Source organism: Myxocyprinus asiaticus, chromosome 28 (assembly GCF_019703515.2).
Source record: "Myxocyprinus asiaticus isolate MX2 ecotype Aquarium Trade chromosome 28, UBuf_Myxa_2, whole genome shotgun sequence".
In the NCBI taxonomy this organism is placed as follows: Eukaryota; Metazoa; Chordata; class Actinopteri; order Cypriniformes; family Catostomidae; genus Myxocyprinus; species Myxocyprinus asiaticus.
In genome coordinates this window covers 18,038,767-18,050,994 of record NC_059371.1, presented here as the reverse complement: position 1 = coordinate 18,050,994, position 12,228 = coordinate 18,038,767, and the positions used below count along the sequence as shown (strand labels likewise).

Sequence of the window (12,228 nt, the reverse complement as noted above, 5' to 3'; positions counted from 1 at the left end):
AGATATTGGCCCTCATTCACTTCCATTATAAGGGCATCACTGGAACCCAGATTTTTGCCTCTTTAAAGAAAAGGAGGGACAAGTCAAATAAATTTTTGTGGTAATATTTTGCCACAAATGCTGTCAATTGAGTTGAACTTGTATTGAACCTGGAATAATCCATTAATCTAGAATCTCAAACAGTGTTAGAAGCTTTAAGAATCTTTCTGTTATTTTCTTTCATATCTAGACATTTTATGGCAGTGGTGGTTAATTCCAAATTTCACAGTTTTAGTCTTGTAACAATAACTTTATTAACAATAGTCTGTTGATGAAGCCATGCACTTGTAATCTGGGCAGTATGTGGTTTGGCGTTGTCATGCTGGAAAATGCAGGGGCGTCCTTGAAAAGACTGCGACTGGATGGCAATATTTATTGCTCCACAATTTGTACATACAGCTGAAGTCAGAAGTTTACATACACCTTAGCCAAATACATTTAAACTCAGTTTTTCACAATTCCTGACATTTAATCATAGAAAACATTCCCTGTCTCAGGTCAGTTACGATCACTACTTTATTTTAAGAATGTGAAATATCAGAATAATAGAAGAGAGAATGATTTATTTCAGCTTTTATTTCTTTCATCACATTTCCAGTGGGTCAGAAGTTTTCATACACTTTGTTAGTGTTTGGTAGCATTGCTTTTAAATTGTTTAATTTGGGTCAAACGTTTTGGGTAGCCTTCCACAAGTTTCTCACAATAAGTTGCTGGAATTTTGGCCCATTCCTCCAGACAGAACTGGTGTAACTGAGACAGGTTTGTAGGCCTCCTTGCTCGCACACACTTTTTCAGTTCTGCCCACAAATTTTCTATCAGATTGAGGTCAGGTTCTTTGTGATGACCACTCCAATACCTTGACTTTGTTGTCCTTAAGCCATTTTGTCACAACTTTGGAGGTATGCTTGGGGTCATTGTCCATTTGGAAGACCCATTTGCGACCGAGCTTTAACTTCCTGGCTGATGTCTTGAGATGTTGCTTCAATATATCCACATACATTTCCTTTCTCATGATGTCATCTATTTTGTGAAGTGCATCAGTCCCTCCTGCAGCAAAGCACCCCCACAACATGATGCTGCCACCGCCATGCTTCACAGTTGGAATGGTGTTCTTGGCTTGCAAGCCTCACCCTTTTTCCTCCAAACATAACGATGGTCATTATGGCCAAACAGTTCAATTTATATTTCATCAGACCAGAGGACATTTCTCCAAAAAGGAAGATATTTGTCCCCATGTGCACTTGCTAACTGTAGTCTGGATTTTTTATGGCAGTTTTGGAGCAGCGGCTTCTTCCTTACTGAGCAGCCTTTCAGGTTATATCGATATTAGGGCTGCAACTAACGATTATTTTGATAATCGATTAATCTAAAGATTATTAGAATGATTATTAGACTATTCGGCGATTATTGCAACGATTAATCATTAGCTCTTAACTGGTTATTCAGCTTGTGCCCCTACTTAAAAGGTTGTGTTAAACATGCTTGCTAACAATAAAGAGGACAAAATCATCTTTTAAAAATACCTCTAAATAACAGTCACTGAATTAAAGGGAAAAAATACTTTTTATTAAGTTTAATTCATTAAAGAAATTCACTGCAAAAAAATCCTATTGTTATAAAGTGTATTTGTCTTGTTTTCCATTTAAAATGATCTAAAAATCCTTAAAACAAGAAACTTTTACTTGAGGAGCAACATATAAGATATTTAGACTTGCTTTAAGAGAATGTATCTTAAATATAAGTGTATTTTGTATATAAGTGTATTTTTTCACTTGGTTATACTTCTGCGAGTGCAGTAAAGACAAAATATACTTATATTCAAGATCTATTCTCTAAAAGCAAGTCTAAATATCTTATATGCTGCATCTCAGGTGAATGCATCTTTTTTTAAAGGATTTTTAGATTTTTTAAAATATTTGTATTTTTAATATTATATTCAGCATTCTCAGATAACATTTTTTTCTTCTGCAGTATAGCTGCTAAAGTAAATGTATGTTGTTTTAAAGGAGTTTTAGATATTTATATTGGAAAATAAAAAGAAAAAACGTATTTTGTTGCAGTGTATAATGGGGCGAAGACTACCCTCTCTTACCTTTCTGTTCACTTCAATCAGTCTTTAACTCACAAAAAACAAACTCTCTCTTATTAATAAAGCTGCATATTGCCAATTTTCTTCACGATAAGAAATTCACAATGACATATATTATGATTCAATAAGTCACGAGCCATCACGTTATAATCTAGCTGCATTAAGTGTGCGTGCTCGAGGGATGAGTGTCCCCGTGACAGATTATCTAAAAAAATAGAGCAGTTACAATCTCTCCACCTTAGATTGGGACATTCACGCAACTCATAGAAGAGACGCTGACCGCACAGAGAAATGCCAGTTTCGGAGTTTGTAGTTATTCACATGATCTGCTTCCATATTATTTGAACTTTAATAAAGCTATAATGCATTAAATATAACTGCATTTAAGATGTGTTTCCTTTAAAGATGCTCAACACGCAAGTTTTGCTCCAGCTCCACTTATTCCACAACGAGAGTGCTTCTGTATTTACTTATTTTGTATTTTTGCATTATAATTCCCTCATACTTTGCGATCTACATCACCTGAAGCTGTTTGGAAAGTTTAGAGTGCATCTGGACTGTGAGCTGTGTAATTCTTCCTCTCCTCAGTCAGGCTCGAACAGCAGTGCTGCTCTCGCCCATCATCATTACAGTTTACTGTGATCTCATGTTACGTTAAATGAGATCAAATGACTGTTCGACAATGTAAATTTTCATCGACAATTTTTTATTGCAGACGTTGTCGATAACATCAACTAATTGTTTCAGCCCTAGTCGACTCGTTTTACTGTGGATATAGATACTTGTTTACATGTTTCCTCCATCATCTTCACAAGGTCCTTTGCTGTTGTTCTGGGATTGATTTCCACTTTTCGCACCAAACTACGTTCATCTCTAGGAGACAGAATGCATCTTCTTCCTGAGCGGTATGATGGCTGTGTGGTCCCATGGTGTTTATACTTGCATACTATTGTTTGTACAGCTGTACGTGGTACCTTCAAGCATTTGGAAATTGCTCCCAAGGATGAACCAGACTTGTGAAGGTCCACAATTTTTTTCTGAGGTCTTGGCTGATTTCTTTTAATTTTCCCATGATGTCAACAAAGAGGCACTGAGTTTGAATGTAGGCCTTAAAATACATCCAAAGGTACACCTCCAATTCACTACACCTCCTATCAAAAGCGAATTGTCTAAAGGTTTGACATCATTTTTTGCTTAAAGGCACAGTTAACTTCTGACCCACTGGAATTGTGATACAGTCAATTAAAAGTGAAACAATCTGTCTGTAAACAATTGTTGGAAAAATTACTTGTGTCATGCACAAAGTAGATGTCCTAAATGACTTGCCAAAACTATAGTTTGCTAATAATAAATTTGTGGAGTGGTTAAAAAGAGTGTATGTAAACTTCTAACTTCAACTGTATATTTCGGCATTAATGGTGCCCTCACAGATGTGCAAGTTACCCATGCCATGGGCACTGACACACCCCCATTCCATGACAGACACTGACTTTTTGACCTGACACTGATAACAGCTTGGATGTCCTTTTCCTCCTTGGCCCAGAGAGCTCGACGGCTGTTTTTCCCCCAAAACTATTTGAAATGTGGACTCGTCGCCAGACCACATAACATGATTCCACTGTTCTATTTTCCATCTCAGATGAGACCAAGCCCAGAGAAGTCGGTGGAGTTTCTTGACAGTGTTGATTTATGGCTTCTGCTTTTCATAGTAACGCATTAACTTGCATCTGTGTATGCAGCAGCGAATGCTGTTGACTGACAAAGGTTTATCCTTTAAGTATTCCCGAGCCCATGTCATGATATCATTATAGACTAATGACATTTTTTAAGACAGTGATGTCAGAGATAGGAGATCACGCAGATTCAGATGTAGATTTCCAGCAGGACAACACCAAACCACATAATGATCGGATTACAAGTTTATGGCTGCGTAAGCAGAGAGTGCGGGTGCTAGATTGTCCTGCCTGCGGTCCTGATCTGTCTCCAATTGAGAATGTGTTGCGTACTATGAAGTGCAAAATACGGCAATGAAGGCCTCGTACAATTGTGCAGCTAAAGGCCTACATAATGGATGAACTGAGGGAAAAATCTTCTTGCTAAACTTTGCTAAAGTGTTATTAGACAAAATGATGATGTTAAACATTGATAAACACTCAACTGTCCCAGCTTTTTGGAGTGTGTTGCAATCATCTGATTTGAAATGAGTGTGTGTATGTATTAAATTCACAAGGTAAAACATCAAATAATGTGTTGCTGTTGTGCTTTCTATAAAGCACAGTATAAATAGAATTTACAAATCATTCCCAAATGTCCCAAATTTTTTGGAATTGGGGTTGTACTTACTCCTATCCCAACTTAATATGCTGAGACAATTATGAGTAATCCATTGATAGGTTAATTTCCAAGAAAAATCTAAACCCTTTTCACATGGAACACAGAAGTAAACTATAGTGGGGTAATTTTTTAAAGTGGTGAATGAGAGACCACAGTAAAAATTATTTTTGCTGTCCCATTTGCTCCATCAGCAAAAGAAAAAAAACTATCAAGTTTCCACAACTTTCGAAAAGGAGACAAAATAGGGAGCGGTAGAATACGGCAGACATAAGAGAAAAAGATACCAAATTTATTGTCACTCCTTCAGCAACTTTATTTAAAATCCCATCGCAGCAGTGTTGACTAGTTGTGGTGTTTTATTTTATTTTTTAAATTAAGGCCAGGGTAATATAACATAAAGAGTAGCCTAATAGTTATTAGTAGCCTAAATAACTAATAAAAGATTTATGCTGCTTAATAAGATGGAAACGCAAACAGGGTCCATTTGTTTAAGCATCTTGACCAGCCAGGCACACTGTAAATATGGGCTCAACCAATGGCGTGAGGTTGGGGCAGGACTATCTGTTTGATCAACCAATGGTATGTAGACAGGAGGAGTGGGATGGAATCTTGTTTGAAAACGATAATAATTCTTGCAGTGTCACTAGAGGCCCAGAAATTGCATACTTCACCTTTAATAAAACAGCATTTGTGTAGCTGTCAGTATTAAGTGCTGAGTCTTTATTTTGGGTGTTATCTATAGATTGGTGAACCCATCCAAGGAGACTTTGGAGGTGGGGCTAAGCAGAGAGCTTGATGAGGAGGTGGGCATGGCTGTGCCGGTGGGCATGGACAATCACATCTCCTCCTGCCTTTCCACATCCTGCCCTCGACTAATCACACACTTCTATATCAAGAAGATGACAGAGTCAGAGCTGAGAGACCTAGAGAGAGCTGCTGTTGCTACTGCTACAGATCATGGTTTAGAGGTAGAACCAGTGCTCGATTGTTTCTTTTCACCTATAGTTGTAAGCATTTACATTTAGTCATTTATCAGATTTTTAGCTTTTATCCAAACTGACTTACAAATATACAGACAACTGGGTCCAAAAAGGGTGAGTACCCATTGAAAATGTGGGATTCAAAATCTAATTTAAACCTGGAAATAAACAGCTTCCTGATTTTCTTCTTTTTTGCTTCTGTCTCCAGGTGTTGAGTATGGTCCGAGTACCACTCTTCTTCCTGAGGAATGGAGGTGGTCTTCCCTATTTCCTTTCACACTTGTTCATCAGTAACTCTCGGGCCCAACAGCTCTCTGCCCTACAACACTGTGGGCTGCTGTCCCAGGGTGAGCTGGAGAAGGCTGTGAGACAGGCTGAGCAGATGAGATGCACACACAGCGCTGATCCGCACTGACATTAGTTTACACAGCGGTGCCTTTTAACCCCAGGACCATTGCAGCTATCACAGTAGCCTAGCTCCCAATGCCAAGAGGAACACCCCATTGTCTTTACCTTAAACTCAGCCCCCATTTTAGCCTCATACAGTGTGTTGCAAAGGATCTCATCTGGTTAATAGTGCATCACCTGTTTATCCTAATTTCATTAATATTCCCTTACTCCAGGTTCACTTAAAGAGATAGCTCACCCAAAAATGAAATTTCTGTCATGATTTACTCACCCTCATGTTACTGCCTGGCTTTTTGTCTTCCGTGGAACACAAAAGAGGATGTTAGGCTTAATGTTCAGTCACCATTCAGTTTCATTTTATGTAAAAAAAAGTAAATGGTGACTGAGGATATCAGTCCCCAACATTCTGCCAAACATCTTTTTTTGTATTCTACAGTCAAGTCAAGAAGAGTTCGAAACAACATGAGGGTGATGACAGAGTTCTCATTTTTGAGATTTTATTATGTACAGATTGATAATATTTTATTGACATTATTATTAATTGCAACAAATAAATATGACTAAAACACTGTCATAAGTATAAACCTTACAAAAATAATTACTAATTATAATTTATATAAATAGTTATATATGCATATATTTATATGAAGTTAATGTGCAAATGTTTTTTTTTTATAAATATATGGCATAAGAGAGTTGTCTTATGCCAGTGCCACCATTTAATTTAATTGAACTGATATCACAGCTGTTTATGAGCTATTTGCAAGGAAAATAGTTTATTTTTAGCATGTCTTATATGTACATATAGATTACACAAATAAACAGCACACAGCTTATGAGGCCTTCAGTCTGTTTTATTGTGTCAAAGCCATTAAATGTAACCCTGAGGTCTTGAAATCACATCCCATTTGTAGTACTTAAAATGACCACAGAGCTGTGCTGTCTGGCTGCCCTACTTGACTTTTGCAAGCAATCTTTTATCTCTGACTGTAAATTTAAAGCTGCAGTGTGTAATTTTTGAGTCACTAGCAACAACATATAGCCCCACCACAAATTCATTCCATTGCTTAAGTCGGCATCCTCAAACAAACAGAATAATGTTTTGAGAGTGCCACTGTGTTTACACATTTCAAGGGAATTAATAGCTTGCTTTACATTGTACAGTAGTTGTCTCTTTAAGCTGGAATAGGAGAAAGTATTACAACATTGTAAAAATTACACACATCACCTTTAAATGACAATCAATAGTGTCATTATTAAAGGGATAGTTCACCAAAAATGAAAATTCTTTCATTATTTATTCACCCACATGATATCCCATGTGTGTATGGCTTTCTTTTTTCACCAGGACACATTTGAAGAAAAATAGTAAAATATTTTAGCTCAGTAGGTCCTTAAAATGCAAGTGGATGGTGATCCAATTTTTTAAGCTCCAAATATCACAGACAGTCAGCATAAACGTCATCCATACGACTCCAGCGGTTAAATTAATGTCTTCTAAAGCAACACGATCGCTTTTGGTGCGAAAAAGATAAATATTTAAGTACTTTTTTTTTACTCTAAATCATGCTTCCGGTCGGCAGCGGTAAGTGCATGTGACGTAATTGCATTGGCATTTGAAACACGCGAGAACTGGCGCATGTGTGTCACAGCCGGAAGAGCAGCGCTGTTTACAAGTGAGAAAGAGGAACGCTGTACAGTAGCTTGGTTGATTTTAGTTAAGATCTGTATTTATCTGTTACTTTACTCACAATGTTGCATTTGTGTGCTTATCCTGGAAGTCTCGACCGAGAGGAGAATGTGAAATTATCATGGCTATGGTAATACGTGAAACGAGAGACCACGTAATCTCCACCCTCTCGTGAAGCTTACATGAGGCAATGATTTAGAGTTCAAAAATGCTTAAATAGGTATATATTTTTTTGCACCAAAACCTATCGTAAATCTTTAGAAGACATTAATTTAACCGCTGGAGTCATATCAATGATGTTTGCATAAACAAATGTCTGTGATTTTTGGAGCTTCAAAAATCAGATCACCATCCACTTGCATTTTAAGGACCTATTGATCTAAGATATTTTTCTAATTTTCTTCAAATGTGTTCTGGTGAAGAAAGAAAGTCATAAACACCTGGGATATCACAAGGGTGAGTAAATAATGAGAGAATTTTCATTTTCGGGTGAACTATCTCTTTAAGAAAACTTTGTCAAACACATGTATTGCAATGAGAGATCAGTTCATTTTAACACTCCCATTTCAGCTTCCCCTTTCTTATTATAGAAAACAGTTCCACAGAATTCATGACTGCAGCATTCTCATTACATTTGAGTCAGAAACCTTTGTCCTCCATTACTTAGATTTCTTCGACATAAAACCAGGTTTTTTTTAAATGAAATTTGTGTTTTCAGTGATTCACTCTTCTGTAAACAAATGTGTTATAGAGAGCGTTTGCATTTTTTAACATGTACGACAGAGCAAGCATAAATTTTGCAGCCCGTTTTGTTTAAACATTTTATTTTTTTCTTTGAATTCTAAACATGGAATATCTGTGTAGTTTAATAAAACATTAAGTTAAATTCAAAAGGCAGTTGTCCGATACAGATTTAGGTTTCCTGTAGCTCAACTGATAGAGTCAAGTGTTCAATTCCCAGTGAACACACCTACTGATAAATGTATACCTTGATTACACTTACCATCCACTATCAGTTACTACCTGAACTCCCTTTGAATAAAAGCATTTGCCCAAAAAAAAAAAAAAATCTTTTTTTAAATGTAGATACATGTATGATCAGCACCCAGCTGAATATGTTGACTGAAGTCAGAGTGATAAGCATTTCAGTTCTGTACACCATCAACATCTCTGAACAAGAGCTTTGTTGATGTGTTCAGCAGACCACAGTCGGAGAGAACAGCTTTGTTGTCACCACTCAGCGTTCATTTGCATCGCTGTGCAGTTTCAAGTGTTTGAAGCCAGAGAGATGAAGTAGGTCAGAGCTGTGAAGACTGACTGACCAAGTGGAAACTGAACCGTCCCTAGGGAGGAGAGACCGGGGTAGCAAGGGTTGATGTAGGAAGAGGGGCAAGTGAAGAACCTATGACAGAGTTGCCGTATTGGAGGCAGCGCCATCGATGTTAAACCATGTATGTGGTTGTTACCTGTCGGGCCCTATAAATCACATCTTGTATCGCACAAATCTGACAACCTGTTATGCTGTTCTTGTCACACTGATCTGAGTCACATCATGGCTTCCCCCCAGCCACGCTTCACAGTGGAGTCGCCTTTCCAAGCACACATGGGTGGGGTGATGATTCCTGTATAGACCATTCCTTTGGCATAATGGAACTGGAACATGTGCATCAAACCTTGTTTTCACTGCTATTACAAAGGCCAGTAATTGTTAACGTTCTTGTTATTCTTTTTTTTTTTTCTGCCATTGGAGTCTATGGCAGCCCATAGAACCGTTCGCAGGAAAGTTATGAAATTTTGCACACAGCTAGAGGACAGTCTGAACTGATACCACAGCAAATTTGGAGTCTGTAACTCAAACTCTTTAGCGCCACCAACAGGTCAAAGTTTCACTCATGTTTACGCTAATAACTTTTGAACTGTAAGTCCTAGAGACAAATCGATTTTCCCTTGATTCCTGAGCTCATGCCAAGTCGAATGCATACCTTGGTTTTTCCACCATTTTGAATTTTGAGGAAACAGGTTTTTTCACTACTCCTACAATTTTTGTCTGATTTCCACCAAAATTGTTTTAAAGTGATCATGAGATAGAGCTACACAAAAGCTATCACTTTTTTTTCCAATGTTTGAAATCGTTCCTAAGAAATGGCTTCACAAATTTAACAGCGAGCACGCTAAAATGGACTTCATGCTGTATCTCTGCAACACTTTGACGGATTGTGACAAAACTTCATTGCCTTAAGGTCACCTGCAGCATTTTACTCACAAGTGCTTGAGAATACACAAAACAATATATAGTGTGCAATGTTGCACTTAACACCCTCTGCACAACCTTGAGTAAACTCTCTTTATCAATGTACTAATAGCCAAAAGAGCAAGCATTTTGTTCTGCCAATGATAGAGATTTTAATGTGGAACTAGTACATGCAAATAGAACAATAGTGTATCTTGAGAAACATGGTCATAGATGTTTGTTTTTTTATCTTTAACTCCTACAGCATTCATCAGAATTCTAACTTAAAATGTGTCACGATAATTCTTTCGCAGCTTGTAACTATACTTGTCTATTATAATCCTATTTATGCAAACAGTATCATGACATAAAATATTATTTCATGTTAATTTAATTCTTAAGGTAATAGGTAAAAAAAAATTCATTCTTGAGAATTTATTAATGAATTGATTATATTGACAAATTTGACAAACAGATGATTAACAGTTTTAAATAGTTTTAAATGGTTTGAAGCATAAATGTCCTCATGAACCTAAAATATGCCCCTGAAAATCAAACCCACAGGGCAAATATTGCCCCTTAATGTAAAAGTAAATTTCTTACACTGGCTAATACATCAATTACCATTATAAGTCATGACCAACTGACCAATCAGTATTTTGTGTCTCGTTTTCCAGAAAAAATATCAAAACGTCCTACACTTGAGAAGCAAAACTACATAATAAGACTTGTTTTCTGAGAATATGGGCTCTTAAGTCATGAAGTGCAAAGTTAATGGGCATGGCCATGGAGTTTTGGTATTTTCGTGCAAGCATGCACTAAGTCTTGGTGCAAGTGGGGTTTTTTTTAAATCGCGTGTGCAACGCGCTAATGGGCTGGATCAAGTACAATTTAATTCTGAGGTTCTTCTCTGCTTATTGCAGTGTCTGTGTCCTGTTACTTTATATAGTCCATGCACCTTTTGCAGTGACTTAAAAATCACTCTACTACAACAGGTGAAAAAATACCAATACAAATTAGATCATAAATACAATTGTAAATATAAACATAATAAATATAATTGAAAAAGAAACCATAACCTATAGATATTTTAACATAAATCTCATAAATTTGTATTTCATAAGATGGCTCCAACTCTGATAATCAGGGACATAAGTTAATATTCCACTATATTTTAAGAGTTTGGACATGAACTTTATTATAACCTGCTGAATCTCCAAACTGCAAATGCAGGAACTAAATTTAGACTTTGCGCTGAAAACAGACGTGGTTTTGAAACGTCTAAGTGCAATGACCTATTTCTCAAACAAATTGCAAATTGCGATTTGCGCCACTTCATTAACATACAATACACCAACAGTTTGCCTGCATACACCCACAGATAGCACAAACACTCTCACCCACGTCCACTTGGGCTTTGCACTGGCACAAAAATTGCGCTTAGAATTAGTGCTCTCATGAAAATTGAATAAGATGTAGCACATGGTGGTTGCGCTTAGCACTGCACTTTGCGCACACACGAGAATAGATCCCTATATCTTAAATTTTTAAGTTTACGTTTTCCTACCCTATTAGCTAATAGTTTTTTCTTGTTTTAAGCATTAATCTAACACAATTTTGTAAGGTTTATACTTCAAGGGTTACGTAACCCAAAAATGCAAATTCTGTCATCACTTACCCTCATGTTGTTTCAAACCCATGTGAACTTTCTTATGTAAGGCTGGCACCAGAATGTCTACAACCAAAAGGCGCCATTTCTGGTAAAAGTCAAAGAACTCTGTGAGAATCAACGTCATAGAACTCTCTCACAAAAGCTGAAATCTACACCTGAATATCACCACAGTGTGATAAATTGCAAATCACCTTGCTGCCCCCTTTCTCTCCTTCAACAGCTCTGGACCAACACAAAGACATAAGATTTATATGTAAAAAATATAACAAATACCATGAAAACAAAGAATGCAACTGTATGTGTTTGATATCATTTAAGAGGTCTCTGTGCGACTGGTATAGTGGTCTCTTTCCCATGTTGATAAAACTAATGGTAACAAAGTTATAAGGTCTTTGCCAAATACTGCATAATTCTGGAGGTGGCTCCCCCTCCTTGACCTACAATTGAAATTATCTCCTGTATGTTAACAAGGTTAAACCCCAGGAAGTCAAGAACCCATTCACCCCCAAATCCTCATTGTTCAAAGGATAATACCATTTGGTACACAATGTTTATTCTGTCTGGATATTTAAGGAAAGTTGGCATGAAGTTCTGGGAATCTGTATGCAGATCTCCCATGCTGTACCACTGCATGTAGTTTTGTCAGGTATGTTTCTTTGACTTGTCTTTTATTTTTAGTAATGCTTGTTTATTCTGATCATGTGAAATTGGCTTTGATTTGAATTTCTGCAACAATGTTTTATATCCTACCTGACAAATAAATTGTTATTATTTGATTTATTCTGA

At 36.9% G+C, this 12,228-nt stretch overlaps 1 protein-coding gene across 1 annotated transcript; it reads left to right on the top strand.

Annotated features, from left to right (window-relative positions):
* The first annotated feature begins 3,964 nt into the window (after nt 1-3,964).
* LOC127419383 (U8 snoRNA-decapping enzyme-like) lies at nt 3,965-5,857 on the top strand. The gene is made up of 3 exons (XM_051660731.1): nt 3,965-4,152; nt 5,205-5,430; nt 5,651-5,857. Exons 1-3 carry the CDS (start codon nt 3,965-3,967, stop codon nt 5,855-5,857), a joined length of 621 nt encoding a protein of 206 aa, XP_051516691.1.
* The last annotated feature ends 6,371 nt before the right edge of the window (nt 5,858-12,228 follow it).